Genomic DNA, 18464 nt, shown 5'->3' with positions numbered 1-18464 from the left:
TTATTTTACAATAAATATGTTTTGTAAGTGTAAAACAATATTTTTGTTTACATTTCCTTAATTCAAGTATGATATTGAAATATCACGACTCTTATATTTAACTCATATTGAATTTATTACATATATTATTTTAGATGAAAACAATTACCTGTGGAATGCATTAAATTACATAGAAAATGTATATTATTTTGACCTACTTATGCATTCCAGGAATAATGATACCTTATATAATGAAAGTCTAATATGAAAAATGAACCATCTCTGCCATGTGAGATGAAAAAGACCTTTTTGGCCATATTTGTACTGAAAAATGCAAGAAGCAATTGAAAGCACAGGCCATTTTAGACCCACATTCACATTTCTGACATTAAACAGCTGGGGGTTTTGTGTTCATTTCTATACTTATTTACAGAAAAACAGACTCCTTACTATTTGTTAAAATACTATTGTGACTGTTTGTCACTCTTTTCTCATTTCATTTCCCACTTGATTACAGATTTCTTATTATGTGTCTGGTTCATCCTCAGGCTACTAGAAATAGTACCTTAGCAACCGCCACCAATAATACAGCTAATGTTCAGCATCTGCTGTTAGCTTTTTGCTTTTTACTGCATTTTACTCTTCTTAAACAAAGAAAATGAGCTTTAATTTGTTGAACTCTTTGTTCGTTCTGATGGAACTTAAAAGGCTTCAATCAAATCCCGACTGTAGGGGAATTGCAGGGAACTTAACAACAGTTTGCAATTGCAGCAAAAATCACATGCATTAGGAAAAGGTCACAGATGGCTTTCACATGGAAAGAAAACAGATGAAATGACATTTAGGAATCCAGATCTCCTTTTATTAAATGGCAATTTCCTGCAGAACAGCACAGAGCATGACTAGATATGAAATATAGACACATTTCATATCCATGGCTGTGAGATCGAGTCACGCTCATTCTATTTACCACCAAACTGGAAATGTTATTCATGTAGAGGCTTTATTTTGTATGGTTGAAAGTCATTGGAAAGTCAATTATAATAAATAAAATAATAAATAAATGACACAAATAAATTATAAATAAAAAAAGTTACATATAATAAATAAAAATACATTATTTGTGATTTATTGTATATATTATTTTTTATAAAACAAAAATAGATTTTGTAATTGGTTTATAGAATCTTCATGCAGCTTTTTAACAGTTTATAGGAAAAAAAACACCACACAATAAAAGTAGTCTGTTTATCTGAAATTGTAATGCTTTGTGTGAGAGACAGAAAAAAAAATAGTTTAAATACATAATACATAATTTAATAAATCAGAGACAAAGCTAATAATTAAAAAACTTAACTCTACTAAAGGAGTAGTTCACCCAAAAATTAACATTTGCTGAATTTTACATTCTCCCCAAAAGTAAAGGAGCAATAAATGTTGCATCTTGACTTGGTGTTTTTTGGTTGCTGATGTTTTCTAAGCTAAACCTTTCTCCTCTAAATATGGATTTAATTTAATTAAATCTTTTATCAATTCTTTTAATAGGACTTAAGTGAAAATGCCATCCAGATGATACCTAGAAGAGCATTTAGAGGAGCCACGAACATCAAGAACTTGTGAGTTAAACTTCACACAAATTTATTTATCTATAAATGTTTCTTTTAAAATTATTTAAACATAACCTTTAAATGATCAAAATGTGTTGTGTGCCATTGTGTTTGTGTTGATCTCAGACAGCTGGATAAGAATCACATCAGCTGCATTGAGGACGGAGCGTTTCGTGCAATGAGAGTCCTGGAGGTCCTGTATGTACTGGCTTTATGTGTTATAGAGAAACTAAATTAGTAGTTTTATTTAAAAAGATTATGTTTATTGTTTGGTTTGCGTGTATTTCGGATTATATCTGTTCCTTTTTCGTTGGTTCTCCTTCATAGCACACTGAACAACAATAATATCAGCACCATCACCATTTCCAGCTTCAATCACATGCCCAAGTTACGTACCTTGTGAGTCCAGAGCTGTTTTTCCACATTTCTCCTCACACAGAAGTATGAGGATTGACAATAGCAATGCTTGCCAAGTCAGTTTTTTTTAGCAGTTTTCTGCTTTTGTTTTCCTAGCCGGCTGCACTCTAACAGTCTGCGGTGTGACTGTCATTTGTCATGGCTGTCTCAGTGGCTCAGACAGAGAGCGACGCTGGGACTTTACACTCAGTGCAGTGCACCACCCAACCTACACGGCCTCAACCTGGCCGAACTGCAGAAGAAAGACTTCACATGCTCCGGTAAATCTGGCCTCTTGGAATATGGGATGTACTTTTGACTTTTTTGTAAAATATTTTTTTTTTTTTTTTTTAATTTAATAATAAAATTACAAAATAAATATTGTATACAAATTTTGTTCTCCAAGGGTTTATTTATATCCAAATGTTTAATTTTTTTTTTAACCCTTTATTTTATTTTATAAATATATATATATATATATATATATATTATTTTATAAATATATATATATATATATATATATATATATATATTATTATTATTTTTTTTATTTTATTTTTTTTCATTTAGAAGCATGATGTTTTCTAAAAACAACACTGTCCCAAAAGTCCTCAGAACTGAAGAAACACCAGACTGATACCGAGCATTAAACCAATCAACTGCATGTTTAATACTAAGGTCTATAATGTTTCCTTCTTTTCCTGAGGTGTTTTTGATTCCGGTCCTCAGCCCTGTGGTCTTGCGTCTGGTTCCTGTCCGCCGATGTGCTCCTGCACAAACAATATCGTGGACTGCAGAGGAAAAGGTCTGACGGCAATTCCAGCCAACATGCCTGAAGGCATGACTGAGATGTGAGTGTGTTTTACTGCAAATATATAGACTGACTGTTTTAACCACTTGTGAAAAATAAGTTAATTTTAGCATTTTTTTAAAAATGCACTTAATATACTTAAGTATGAACTGAATATAATATTTTCAGACTCTTAAATTACATTTACCCTTGACTTTGTTTTACCCTTTCTTGTCCCGCATTGGTGCGATCGACTGTTTGACTAGTGCTAAAGGTCGTGCCCTTCACAGCGCAGTCTCCATGATATTAAGGGAACCAAGGAGACACTAGTAGTATGGTGCTGAACTGTTAAGCTAACCATCCAGCCTTGACATTTAGTTGACCGGTTCTCTGCTCTTCTGTCTTTCAGACGACTGGAGCAGAACGGTATAAAGTCTGTTCCTCCAGGAGCGTTCGCCTCCTACAAGAGACTGCGCAGAATGTGAGTCATTACATTTATATAAAGTACAGTATGAACTATGACACAAGTAAGCTTCATTAGTTCACATACATTTACTAGAATCACTATACATGCTTTTGCACAACATGTAATTGTCATAGAATTTATTCCAATTAAGGAAGAAATTGCTTTAGGATCTGCTGCATTTGTTATTAAACAGATGTTTTTCCTTATATTTATGGCCATAACATTTCATGTATTTCATCATTCTGTCTTTTGCTCTGCAGTGATTTGAGTAATAACCAAATATCTGAAATCGCCCCCGATGCGTTTCAAGGCCTGCGCTCACTCAACTCACTGTAAGTGTGCATTTATAATCCATTCACTCTCATTGTGTCTGTTTTATAGATTTACATGCCAGAAAATAAAGGGATGCACTGCATATTCATATTTCTAAATAATCAAATGATTATATTATATTATATTATATTATATTATATTATATTATATTATATTATATTATATTATATTATATTATATTATATAAAAAGATGTATTTCTTATGTTTTTGTAATTTGATATCCATTTGAATGATTTTAAATGTACTAACAAACATTATATTATATCATATTATGTTGTTATGTTGTTATGTTATTATATTATGCATAATATAATATAATATATTTTTATTTTTAAAGAAATTAATAACTTAATTGAGCACGAATGCATTAAATTGATCAAAAGTAACAGTAAAGCCATTTTTGATGTCAATAACCTTTATTCAAATAACTTTTTATTCAGCTTTTCCATTCAAAAATGTATGATGATTTCTTCAAAAATATGAAGCAACACAAATATATTGATAATAATAACAAATCTTGCATGAGCAGCAAATCAGCATATTGATGATGCTGGAAATTCAGCTTTGATCTCAGAAATAAATTATATTTTACAATGTATTCAAATAGAAAATAGTTATTTTACATTGTAATAATATTTCACAATATTACAGTTTTTACTGTATTTGAAATAAAAAAAGCAGCCTTGGTGAGCAGAAGTTGAAAAAGAGACTTTTTCAAAACAAAACAAAACAAAACATACAAAAAAAAAAGAAAAAAAAAATCTGCTATAGATTTATAGATTTAGCAATTCAGGCATTTTACTATAGCATGCTGAAAACAAAACAAAACAAAACAAAAAACAAAACAAAACAAAACAAACAAACGAAAAGCTCCCAATCCATCAAAGGATTTTAAACCCTGTAGAGGTATGATTTCAAACATGCTGTGTGTCAGAAAGCTGAAGCGGTGATAGAAATGAACCTTACAAAAAAATGACCCCAAAAACTCTTTGATAGAACAAAGCAGAATATGGAGGTATTACATGAAATAACCAAGTCATAAACTCATAGAAATGCTACAGAGAGTCTCATAAAGGCCTCAGACATTGTACGATAAAATCGTTCTGCTAGAAATGTTGATGTAGACATTACTGTTAATGTTCCTTTACACAACCCTGACCTACAAGAAATGATTTCCAACAGTGTTTGGAGCAAATACTTATTTTTCCACAGCAGGAAATTATATTTTCAGCTATTTAGATATTTTCAGGAGCATAAAGCCTTTCATAAATCCCCAGCAACAGTGATATGAATGAATAATTTAATTTATTCATAATAAAAATCACAAATTTTGCACAGAATAATTTTCATTATTATTTGTAAAATGAAATGTCTCAGCTCTGCTTACAATATTGTTTTGAGAATGACATTTCCATTTATTCAAATCTGTAAACAAGACGCCTTCATGCGGTGCACATTTTCACAGAACTTATATATATTGTCATTTAATCTGCATGTATTTCCAGCATGTTCATACATGCGCGCTTAATAGCTGTGTTGAATTATGCATCATGTAGCATGAAGAGCTCTTTGTAGACATCTGTTCTGGGACAATCTCAGCAGGGCTCTGATGTGAACGTGTGCGGTTTGTGTAAATATATGAGTGTGTGTCTGGCCTCCAGCGCTAGTCGTCTCTAGCATACATGTCTTATGTGATTTGATTGTGTGAGGAGGATGTGTGCGATTCAGCTCAGCAGGAACAATGCTTCATGCCAGATTGTCTACCATGTTCTGGGTGACTTTTCTAAGTAATCAACTTAAAATTTACGATAAAACTGGTGATAAAATCTCATAGACTTACATTTAGTCACTAAAAAGATTTGATGCAGTAGCGATTCATTTAAGAATCAGACTTTTATTTATTTATTTCAGAAAGTAGGCTACACATATCTGATTCATGAATGAATCATCTATTGAGTCAAATCTTTTGAATGAATCAGTGCCGCTGGTTCACAGACTCTGTCTAAATGTTTCAATCACAAACTGGTTGTTGTTGGTTTATCGAATTACTGAGTTGTTAATCCGACATTTCCGAAAGATTTGGTCCTGTGAGTAATTGTTTAGTTGACTTGAGAGCCACTTGGTCCAGTTCAGTCTAATTTTTGAATGAATTCCTCAGATTGGTTCAGTTGATTCATAAAAAGATCTGATTCATTAGGATGTTTCATTCATGAATCGCACATTACTTATATTGATAGAGGAAATCATATTTAGAATTCGAAAGCAAGTAATTGCATTTTTTATTTGTTTCTTTGTTTGTTTATTCATTAATGAATGAATTATTCTGTTGAGTCATACCAGTCATTCAATCAGTTGAACCTGTTCACAAACTCAGACTAAATGATTCATCCCCAATTCCGTTTTTGGTTCAAGGAATCAGTGAGCATGTCCAAAAATCCTTCCATCCATCCTGTATAGACTGATTCATGAATTAATTGTTCTACTGAGTCATGTATTTTCAGTCAATCAGTGGAACCAGTTCACAAATTCAGTCTGACCGATTCATTCCCAAATCGTTTTTTGGTTCAAGTACTCAGTGAGCTGTAAAACATTACGAGTCAGACATGTCCAGTCGATTTGGTTCTATGACTTGCTGATTAAAAGACCTATAAAAAGATTAAACAAAATAGACTTGGGTATGGGCTCTTGTGATTTGGCCAGTAAAATGTAATCATTTAGAAGATTAAATTAAAAGAGCTTATTCCTAGAGTTACATTTTACTCATGGAGATTTGGGTCTGATGGGCTTTCTTGTCAAACAGATTTCAATGGCAGTTCAGTCAGAAATTGAGTCAAATCTTTTCAGTTAATCAGTCCTTTTCACAAAACTCAAACGATTCATCCCTAAATCTGTTTTTTGAATAAGGAATCTGTGAGTTGTGACTATGACAATAATGTCCAAAATGTTTTGGTTCTATGAAAATTTGTGAAATGCTTGAATCATATTGATTTTGTGAAAACGAATCATTAGAATAGACTCTTTGTGTTTGTGACATTTGTATTTAAATGTATGTGTAACCTTGTATAAAATAAAACATACTCAAACTTTATATGACTAAAAGCAAAATCTTTTTAAACGTGATAAAACTTTTAAAAAATCTTTGTAATCATGAGCCAAATACTATGAAAAAATCAAACTTCCAATCACCACAATGTGTCTGAATGGTCAATTTTTATGAAATCTGCATGCTTCCAAGCCCTGTAGACTTGGTTCAAATGAAACTGTTTATCAGCACCATTGTATCTCCTGATTGTGTTTTACATTACACTTTACTTAAATAAAATAACATATACACATCTGACTCGATTTTTATTTATATATATCGACTACACTAAATTTAATTAAAGAAAAGAAAATCAATTCAAAACAAAATCACACACACAAAAATGACAGATGTCACAATGGCATTGCTTAATGGTTCGTGAATAAAGTAGAACACTCAAACAACAACATCCAGACAGTCTTTGTAATGTCTGAGATGTCTGTATTTCTCTCTTTCAGACTATTAAATGCCAATAAAATCCACTGTGTTCGCATCAACGTCTTCCAGGATCTTGAGAACCTGTCTCTATTGTCTCTGTACGACAATAAGATCCAGACTCTAGCCAAAGGCACATTTACTCCGCTGAAATCTATCCAGACTCTGTAAGAGATGTTATATAATAAACAATTGATATGGGCATTTAGTGTAATCGAAACGTTTTATTGTTGGCTTTCTTTCAGTCACTTAGCTCAGAACCCATTCGTCTGTGACTGTGGTTTGAAGTGGCTGGCGGACTTTTTGCGCTCCAACCCAATTGAGACCAGTGGCGCACGATGCTCCAGTCCTCGACGGCTTGCCAACAAACGCATCAGTCAGATCAAGAGCAAGAAGTTCCGCTGTTCGGGTAGAATACACAAACGCACTGTGCAATTAATTGCATACATTTATTTATTTAAAAGTATACACATAAGCTTTAGACTTGGGACTTTTGTGCACAATTCAAGGTAATTGTGTCGTTATTGTTTATCCAAGCAACACACTAGTAGGTGTTACTAAATTAATCAAATCAGTTGAACGAATGATTTAGTGATTCACTCATAAGAATAAGTTATTTGTTTGCTTCTGAATAAATCAAAGTCAGTTAAATTAATTATTTAATGACTCACTCACTCATATAGACAGTCAGTTGTTTCATTCCTGAATGAATCAGTGTTTTTGAATAAATCAGTTGAGTAAATGATTTAATGATTCATTCATAAAGACAGTCACTGCTTTCATTTCTGAATTAATTTGTGTTGTTGAATAAATGTTTTGAATAAATTATTTACTGATTCGCTTCTCAAGATAGCTTCTTGTTTAGTTTCTGAATGAATCTGTGTTTTTGTACAAAAAAGATGAATGAATGATTCAGCGACTCAGCGAGTCATTTGTTTAATTCCTGAATGAATCAGTGTTATTGAACAAATCTTTTGAGTGAATGATTTAATGATTCACTCAGAAAAACAGTCACTGGTTTCATTCCATTTTTCCTAAATGAATCATTTGAATCGAGTGAATAACTCAACGATTTGCTCAAATAGACAGCCACTTGTATAGTTCCTGAATAAAACAGCACTGTTGAACAAACTGGTTAAGTGAATGATTTAATGACTGTTTTGTTCCTTAAAGAATCAGTGTTTATGAACAAATCAGTTGAAAGAATGCTTCAGTGACTCACTCATATAGATACGTTCAAGTTTGTAAATTAATCAGTATTATTGAACAAATCTGTGTTGTATTAATCAGTATTATTAAACCAATTGGTGAGTGAACGGTTTAAGGATTTGCTCATTAAGACAATGACTTGTTTTGTTCCTGAATTAATGTTTTTGGCTGAATCAGTTGACTGAATGATTCAATGACTTACTCATAGTCAGTCACTTGCTGCCACCTAGAGAACATTACTCAACCAATGAGATTCAAGGAAACAGTTGAATTAATGCCAGTATATTCAAGAAAATCTTTGGTTCCAGTTTTTATTTGTCTAGTTTTAGGTCTCAAATTTAGATCTTTGCTGGCTGCATGCATATCTACACTTTCATAGAAGCTGTATTTTCTGTTTACTTGCATGTGTTGTCATAGCAGCCAAGGAACAGTACCACATTCCAGGTAAGCTGTTTATATCTTTTAAGTATCTCATTGAACTGTTCAGAGAGAATAGTGAATTGTTTTTTTATATGACCAGAAATAGTTGGTATGATACAAATAACATTATAAATAATGGCCCATTTATACTCTCCTCTGATTATTGGTGGTTCTCTGAAAGCATCTTTATATTTGTCTCAGGCTCAGAAGACACGCGTTTGAATAAGGACTGTAACAGCAAGCCTGTTTGTCCACCCAAATGTCGCTGTGAAACTACTGTGGTGGACTGCTCAAATTTATGCCTAACCAAGTTCCCAGAGCACCTTCCGATATCTACAACTGAACTGTAAGAAGATATACACACACAACGATTACTATATGGCTCTTATACCAAATTTAGGGAGCTGCTTACGTAGGGAGTATTTTACGCCATCATGTGGTTGTGTGTTCTCATAAGAAAACTGTTTCTTAAAGTAGACTGCATAAATGGAAATTATTTTGGGCAGTTTTTTTTTTTTTTTTTTTTTGTGAAAAGTCAAAACCAGATTGCATTGCGACAAGCTCAGTGAAAAAATCCATCCAAGATGGCGGATGAAGCAACAGAAAAGTTGATGTGCTGCTCATAATATTATAGTAGAACATTGTTAACTTAGCAACATGCTAACTTTGTTTATTTCATCGTCTTTATTGCATTCTTTCAGACGTCTCAATAACAATGACTTGTCAATCCTGGAGGCAACAGGACTCTTTCGGTCCCTCACACATCTCAAGAAAATGTGAGATTAACATTTCTTTTCTACATATTATGATGAAACAATGTCAAAATACACTGTATTACTTATCGCTGAACTGAAGTGGTCAATAAATCAGTTGTTGGTGCATTTCTCTTACAGAAACCTTAGCAACAATAAAATCACTGAGATTGAGGATGGAGCTTTTGATGGTGCGTCGTCTGTAATTGAACTTCACCTGACCGCCAACCACCTGGTGTCTATACGTGGAGGAATGTTCCGGGGAATGGACGGATTACGCATGCTGCAAGTGTCCTTTTCACCATCATTTCTGCTACAGCATTTCTAGTACTCTGAGAAGCATGCTTGTTGTATAACTATGGTTTTACATAATTATGTCTTTAGTTGCTTTACTATTCAGTTGGTTGAGTTGGTTAACTGACTGATATAGGATGACTGATTTATTGGTTGATTATTGATTGGTTAATTGGCCAAATGGTTGGCAGTGTGATAATGACTGGTAGGTTGGTTGGTTGATTGATTGGTTGGTTGGTTAACGGATTGATTGGTATTATAAGTGATTGATAGGATGACTGATTGGTTGGTTGATTAACAGATTCCATGATTACTTTGTTAACTGATTGGTTGGTAGTATTAATGATTGGCTGATAGGATGGATGGTTGATTAACAGATTGGTTGATTGGTTGACTGATTGATTAGTTGGTTAACTGATTGATTGGTAGTATTAGTGATTGGCTGATTGGATGGGTGGTTGGTTGATTAACAGATTGATTGGTTGGTTGGTTGACTGATTGATTAGTTGGTTAACTGATTGGTTGGTAGAATGAGTGACTGTCAGGATGACTGGATGGTTGCTTGTTTAATAGATTGGTTGATTGAATAGTTCGTTAACTGATTGATTGGTAGTATGAGTGACTGTCAGGATGACTGGTTGGTTGCTTGCTTGCTTGTTTAATAGATTGGTTGGTTGATTGAACTAGAACTGATAACATATCGATGAGCGATAGATATTGATAACATAACTAACTGATTGTCTGAATGACTGCCTGATAATGACTGCAGGATTGATTGATTGTTTCATTTTCGATTAACTAAACTAATTTTAATAATAATTAATTAATTGGTAGGATTGCTTATTGGATGTTGGTTTGATTAACAGATTGGTTGATTGATTGACTGACTGACTGATTGATTGATTGGATGGATGACTGACTGATGGTTAATAGATTGATCGGTTGGTTGACTGATTGATTAGTTGGTTGGTTAACTGATTGACTGGTAGTATGAGTGAATGGCTGACAAGATGGGTGGTTGATTGGTTGGTTGGTTGAATAACAGATTGGTAGGTTGACTGATTGATCAGTTGTTTAACAGGTTGATTGGTAGTGTTAATGATTAATAGGATGACTGACTGATTGATTGATTGGTTGGTTGGGTGATTAACAGATTGGTTGGTTGGTTGACTGACTGACTGATTGATTGGCTGGTTGAATGACTGGTCTGTTAATAAATTTTTGTTCCAATTTATACTGGACTAATTTATGCATTTAGGGCTCAACAGGAAGGACTTTCTGATTTTTAATTTTTCAAATATATAAAGTTCCATTCATATATTCACTGATAAAAATATTTCTTATATTTTAAATTAAATATTAGTTTATGTTTTGTGTTAAAGATGTGTAAGGGAAACAGGTCAATTTAGCTCAAAGGGAATCATTTAAGATTTTAAAGGGAATTTGAACAGAATCACTGTTTCACGGCTATTCAAGAGTTATTTAAAAAGACATACACAATAAGTGATTAGAAACATTAAAATCAAATGGGTCGGTTACATAAATGATATGGAGTTAAGCAATGGAACTGATATCCATTTAGAAGTCTTTTTTGAGTTCATTTTTGGTTGCATATATGCATTGGAAGGCATTCTCTGTGCCATTGGCTGGGGAGAGTGAAGGATATGTCCTGTGGAGACCAGATTTCTATTTGTTAACAGGTCTCCTTAGGAATTTCAGTCTTGGTTTTTGTTTGCTAGGTTGGGGGAAGTTGAATCCAACGATCTTGTTTTCTCTGAGTGTCAGACTGTCCATCTCTTTGATTACTTTGCCCAAATTAGACAATCTCTTCTTCGAATTGAAATTGTCAATAATTGTTCTTAATGAATGGTGTTAATGTTGAAAGCTGTTCTCTGAAAGAGTTGGTCGGTTATCAGACTGTGGTGCTGGGAGTTGATTTACAAAATCCTGCCTTTTATGCTGTGGAATTCGGCTCATGTTTCAACCAGGCAATACATCAAAAAACTTAATTTGTCTGGTTCACGCTACAGATGTGTACATTTACAGCTGTTAAAAAACAAACAAACAAACAATGGTATATGACAATGGTACAATACATCAAAAAACCAAATACTCAAGTTTAAAAGAATGTTACATCTTTTTGTTCAGTGCTGGTATTAAATGACTTCTCACAACAGTCCATGATGTTCATATATTTATAGTGAAGCTGTTCATTTATTTAAATGTATCATTATCTTTAAATGTATCACCGCAGGATCGTGCAAATGCATCATTATTCAAGAACAGTCAAAGCAAGCTCAGCCATTTTCATAGTTCCTCACAGTCACCCTGAAGCCCTGAAGCCTTTGTTCTGTCTTTGTTAGGATGCTGAGGAATAATCGCATCCGTTGCATCCACAACAGCAGCTTCTCAGGCCTGCAGAACGTACGTCTGCTCTCGCTCTACGACAACCAGCTTACCACCATCATGCCCGGAGCCTTCGACACGCTGCCAAACCTCTCCACCCTGTAAACGCCTTCAGTTCTCGCTGCCAATTATTAATGTGTCTGATCTGAATATGTTAACTCTGTTTAATCTTAATGGTCTTTTTCAGAAACCTTCTGGCAAACCCTTTCAACTGTGATTGTCGTCTGTCCTGGTTGGGCGAGTGGCTGCGATCTCGGCAGATCGTGACGGGAAACCCTCGCTGTCAGAACCCAGCATTCCTCAGAGAGATCCCACTGCAGGACGTGGCAAAGCCGGACTTCCTCTGTGACAAGGGTAAATGGACATTTTCATGTTTTTAGATTTGAGTTGACTGTTTCACTGTCCTCCAAGGCCGGAACATACTTAAATATGTGAACACAGATCTTTTTAGCTATGCAAGTTTGATTAAATGTATTTTCCAGAACACAATTTACAATAAAACACAGCACTGAATTCAACTTCAACTTTATCGCCTGAGCTGCAAAAGGCATGTGATCAGACTTTTTAATAATGACCTTAGGAAAATTAAAGAAAATCTGGTCTGGGTGCAGATTATTAAAAATAAATAAATAAATGGTACCTTAATTTCTCTCTGAAGTAATTTATGTATTCAGGGCACAACAGTAAGGATTTTCTTATTTCCAACATTTTCTCTGGCTCTAATTTTATTTCTGTATTTACTACTAATAATATATTGTCATATTTTAATATATTTACAAGTAATATATAACAGCGTCTGCAAAATGACTAAATGTAAATGTAATATTAATTTTTTTTTATCAAATATAACGTTTTTTTATATATTTTTATTTTACAGCTACAGTAAAATGGAACTGCTTAAATAAAACACTTTTACTGGAAAACAATGCTAGCCAATATGATCCACAACATTTCTGATTAGTTTGTACTATTCTTAGTTAATATCTTGCCATTTTTACTTTTTTTTTTTTATTTTTATATATATATTTACTTATATTATTATTATATATATTTATATATATATTAGTTTTTTTTTTTTGCAATTCTGAGTTAGTTTCTTGCAATTTAGTTTTTTGTTTCTGCCACAGGAAAAAAAAAATTATTCTGAGTTTACATCTTGCAGTTCTGAAAAAAAGAAAAAAAAAATCTGCTATTTATAATTTGTTATTGAATTTTATATTGGCTAATTATTAATCAAAGTCCACAAATAACATGTCTACTCCACACACGTTCAGCTCTGATTGAAGACGATGTGAGTTGTGTGCCTAAGCCGGCGTGTCCTGAGCAGTGCAGGTGTCTGGATACAGTGGTGCGCTGCAGCAACAAGCACCTGTTGGCTTTACCCCGCGGCGTCCCACACAATGTCACTGAACTGTGAGTCACACACTCGGGCGGATGGCTTTATGCTAATGGTGCGGGATTCCTGTCTGCCTGTAGTTGAGTGTCTGATGATCTCTCTCTCTGTCTGTCTCCATAGATACCTGGATGGGAATCTGTTTGTTGCGGTGCCTAAAGAGCTCTCAGCATTCAGACAGCTGCAACTGGTGTGAGTTTCAGATCTGCTGTCTGTGTGTTAGCTTCATATTCACTTACATTCACTCTCATTGCTTTAATATATATACCAGACCAGCAAATTAATAGAAATAGCTCTATTGTAGGAAATAGCATAACACATATAATAATAATAATAATAATAATAATAATAATAATAATAATAATAATAATAATAATAATAATAATAATAATATATTGTATGGAACATATATTATATTGGTTAACAACAACAACAACAACAACAACAACAACAATAATAATAATAATAATAATAATATTGTTCTATAATGTTTTACTTGATAAAAGTACAATGTTGCTACATTATAAAAAATAATCCCTATACTAAAAACAATTACTAAGAAACAATGTACTGTATGTAATAAAATTGTTTTAATTATTATTGTCAAATAATATTATAATATTACTATATTATATAATATACATTAATGATAATAATAAAATCTATGATTATTATTATAATTATGATTATTATTATTGTTGTTGTTACATATAGTTAATAATAGAATAATGGAAAATAAATTATTAAAAATATTATTTATAATATTATATACATTAATAATAATAATAATAATAATAATAATTATAATAATAATAGTAATAATTATTAATAATAATAATAATAATAATTATAATTATTATTATTATTATTATTGCTAATGATTATTATTGTTTCTGTTGTTTTGCATAATAATAAAATGTTGCAATATTCTATAATATTCTATATTTTATTAATAATAATGTTATTATTATTGTACAATGTTTCACTTGGTGGAGTGCAAATAATGACATGATAAAATAAATAATAATAACAGTAATACCATTATTAACATCATAAAAATAAAAGATAATAATAATTATAATAATGTATTATTATTATGATAGTTAATAATTGAAAGTAATTTATAACAAAATTAGTAATAGTAAAATATCATACATATAAATATATAAAGAATAACAATATTATTAATATTTCGTATTATTATCATAATTGTTTCTGTTGTTGTTTTAATATGTATAACGAAAGGATTTTGCTATATTATATGATATGTATATAAAAAATATATATACATATATATATATATATATAGTATATATATATATATATATATATATATATATATAATATAATAAATATAATCTCTATATAATGAAAGTAATTTTTGTGCTTTATTTCAGTGACTTGAGCAACAATAAAATCAGTTTCTTGTCCAACTCTTCTTTTGCCAACATGAGTCAGCTAACCACACTGTAAGTGTCTCTCTCTCTGTCACACACACACACACACACACACACACACACACACACACACACACACACACACACACACACACACACACTCACACACACACACACACACGCACACTCTTCCACTGACTGCTGCTGACTCTGAATGTGTGTTTGGTCTGACGTGTGTTGTGGTGTTTTACAGGATCTTGAGTTATAACGCGCTGCACTGTATTCCTCCTCTGGTGTTTGGAGGCCTGTCCTCTCTCCGTCTGCTGTGAGTTTCCTTTGAAAACACTCTTATCGTCTCTCAGACAGCTCTAACAAACATACAGATGTAAAGGTTTGACCTCCTCTCAACCCACACGTGTTCTCCTCGCTGTGCTGCGTTTATTGCAGATCTCTCCATGGCAACAATATTTCTGAATTACACCAGGAAGTCTTCAGAGACGCAGCGTCTCTCTCGCACCTGTGAGTCTCACCTGTCTTACATTCACACCTGCACACACAGCATCACACTTCAGTCTGACTCGCGTAAAAGTATATGTCAAACAAAAACTCCTCATATGCTTGTCAATTTTACATCCGCATGCGTGTTTTCTGCAATCTTTCTTGTACATTCTTCAAGGCGATCGGCGCAAACCCGCTGTACTGTGACTGTGGCCTGCGCTGGCTCTCAGACTGGGTGAAGAGCGGCTACAAGGAGCCCGGGATCGCCCGCTGCGCCGCGCCGCAGGGTATGGAGGGAAAACTGCTGCTCACAACGCCAGGCAACAGCTTCCAGTGCACAGGTGCGTGACAGAGATCACCAGCTCAGAGAGAAACGCCACTTCCTTTGAGGATTCAGCTTGAGAGTCTGCTCTCCCTCAGGTCCTGTGGATCCGTCCGTGTCTGAGAAATGCAGCCCGTGTTCGTCGAGCCCCTGCCAGAATCAAGGCCTGTGCCACAGCGACCCCGTCCTTCAGTACAAGTGCAGCTGTCCGCAGGGTTACAAGGTCCTCAACATCCTTTACTGAGCACACCACCAAAAACATCACTGGTTCAATACATGGACTGAAGATGTCCTCATCCTCAGGCCATCCAAGATCAGGATGAGTTTGTTTCTTCATCAGATTTGTAGAAATGTAGCATTACATCACTTGTTCACCAGTGGATGCTCTGCAGTGAATGGGTGCCGTCAGAATGAGAGTCCAAACAGCTGATAAAAACATCACAATCATCCACAGCACTCCAGTCCATCAGTTAATGACTTGTAAAGTTAAAAGATGTGTTTGTGAGAAAGAAATCCATCATTAAGACACTTTAAACAATTGCTTCTGGCTTAAATATGAGTCTTCTATTCATAATAATGCTTCATCCAATGAAAAAGTCATCTCGTCTGAATCAGGAGAGAAATCTTCACAGATCAAGAACTGTTTACAAGCAAAAATGGTTCTAAACAGATATTGTGATGTTTTTAGCAGCTGTTTGGACGCATTAATGAGTGAAGAAACAAGCTCCTCTACATCTCGGATGTCCTGAGAGTGAACTATCGGCAAATCTTAATTTTGAGGATTCTTTAAGTGTAAGACATTTCAGCGGAACGAACAATAAAAATGTTAAAACTCTAAATGATTTCTATTTACACATTTGCATTCTTTGTTATTTAAGTATGAATATTATACTTTTTAGTATTTATTAATTTTTATGTAGTTTGTATTTTCAGGACAACCGTTTTTTCTTGTTTTTATGAAAATGAAAGTACATTTCAGAATGATTTTCTGCTGTAACCTACATTGTGTCAGTAAAGCGTGCTTTCGAAGAGCACTAAAGTAAGCACTGGTTTAAAGGCTGCTGGTATTTCTAGGGGAGAAACTGTGAGGTGTCTGTCAGCGCTTGTGAAGGCGGTCCATGTGTGAACGGAGGAACCTGTCACAGCGACAAGGATAGAAAAGGCTTCAGGTGCGAACACACACCTCACCTCACTGAAAACTAGAAACAGCAGTATATGTGATGAAGCTGTCTTCATCTGTCTCCAGCTGCTGGTGTCCTGTGGGCTTCGCCGGTCAGCTCTGTGAGCTGGATGTTGATGACTGTGTGGAGAACGAGTGTGAGAATGGCACCATCTGTGTGGACGGAGTGGGAAACTACAGCTGCGTCTGCCCGCGCCCCTTCTCAGGTCAGTATTAGGAGGATGTGTGGTGTTAGGGTGTTTTTTCTGCTTGGATTGGTAAGGGAAGTGTTGATGTGCGTCACAGGCCAGAAGTGTGAAGAGTACGAGGAGGATCTGTGTTATCCCGGTCAGAATCCCTGTCATCGTGGGTCCACCTGCATACCCACCGTCACCGGACCGAAGTGAGTACAAGACGTGCTGCTATTTCACTACTGTGTCGAGCCAATAAGACAGCTTCATTCCTTCATCGTTAGTGTAAATACAGTAAGTAGTTTGGTCGTAATTCACATGGTTGCAATTAGATGGGAAAAACTAATTATAAAATGCATATTATGAAAAACATTTAATATGAAATATTTAAATAAAATTAATACATGAATTAACTACATATATATATATATATATTCATATATATATATATATATATATATATATATATACATCATAATATTATAAAATTATTTACTGTCACTTTTGAACAATTTTATTGCATTCTTGCTGAGAAAAAATAAAAAAATATAAAAATTAACTGACATCAAACATTTGAAAGGTAGTGTATGTTTAAATATTTTATATGAAATATAAATAAAATATAAAAGGTATTTATTATAATTTATAATTTAATAAAATGTTACTTAAAAATAAAGTTGTTGTATAATATTTAATATAAAATATTTTTTTATTTTAAATTAACGATCATAAAATATTATAAATATTAAATAATATTAATATAAATATAAAAATTAGGAAATCAGGTGGCACAACATATGTATATATATATATGTATATATCTCTGTGTGTGTGTGTGTACAAAATCAGGTATTTGGAAGAGTAAAATAAATAGCATTTCATCTACTTTTAAAGGGAATAGAACATGTTTCTGATGAAGAAAAATTCAAGTGACTTTGAAAAAACCTTGTTTTCTTTCCCCTGATGAGTTTAGCTCATCTGAATGGCTCTGTAGGAATGTCGTTTCTATTCATAATCCTGTTTATGGCAAATATTTGCTGTCGTGTGTGAATAGGCCTTTCAGCTGAAAAGCACCTTTTAAGGTCATTCAGATAATGAAATAAATGAGGTTTCTGACCTTGTGTGTGTGTGTTTAGATGCATCTGTCCGCCGGGTTTCGTGGGTGACGACTGCAGTGTGGATTATAATGAATGTGAGGGACATTACTGTCAGAACGGAGCGCGCTGTGTGGATCACGTGGCGGGATACACATGCGTCTGTCCTCAGGGCTACAGGTGAGTCAGTGCCCCGCTAGATTACAGTCAGTTTATTTCATTTAATTGTCAGGGTTATTT

The 18464-nt window shown here is 33.7% G+C and overlaps 1 protein-coding gene across 1 annotated transcript in view; it reads left to right on the top strand.

Moving 5' to 3' along the window:
• slit1b (slit homolog 1b (Drosophila)) overlaps positions 1-18464 on the top strand; it is a 38229-nt gene that overhangs the window by 13736 nt on the left and 6029 nt on the right. The window contains 27 exon segments of the mRNA XM_042712158.1: positions 1524-1595; positions 1713-1784; positions 1914-1985; positions 2100-2263; positions 2689-2833; positions 3182-3253; positions 3499-3606; positions 4648-4692; positions 7113-7256; positions 7335-7498; positions 8719-8742; positions 8920-9064; positions 9420-9494; positions 9612-9755; positions 12128-12271; positions 12358-12524; positions 13445-13583; positions 13687-13755; positions 14961-15032; positions 15214-15285; positions 15408-15479; positions 15636-15799; positions 15879-16003; positions 16855-16949; positions 17027-17166; positions 17246-17342; positions 18267-18404. Coding sequence (XP_042568092.1) covers positions 1524-1595; positions 1713-1784; positions 1914-1985; positions 2100-2263; positions 2689-2833; positions 3182-3253; positions 3499-3606; positions 4648-4692; positions 7113-7256; positions 7335-7498; positions 8719-8742; positions 8920-9064; positions 9420-9494; positions 9612-9755; positions 12128-12271; positions 12358-12524; positions 13445-13583; positions 13687-13755; positions 14961-15032; positions 15214-15285; positions 15408-15479; positions 15636-15799; positions 15879-16003; positions 16855-16949; positions 17027-17166; positions 17246-17342; positions 18267-18404 — 2940 coding nt within the window.

The sequence above is a fragment of the Cyprinus carpio genome, chromosome A22, assembly GCF_018340385.1.
Source record: "Cyprinus carpio isolate SPL01 chromosome A22, ASM1834038v1, whole genome shotgun sequence".
In the NCBI taxonomy this organism is placed as follows: domain Eukaryota; kingdom Metazoa; phylum Chordata; class Actinopteri; order Cypriniformes; family Cyprinidae; genus Cyprinus; species Cyprinus carpio.
This window is presented reverse-complemented; position numbering and strand designations above follow the sequence as displayed.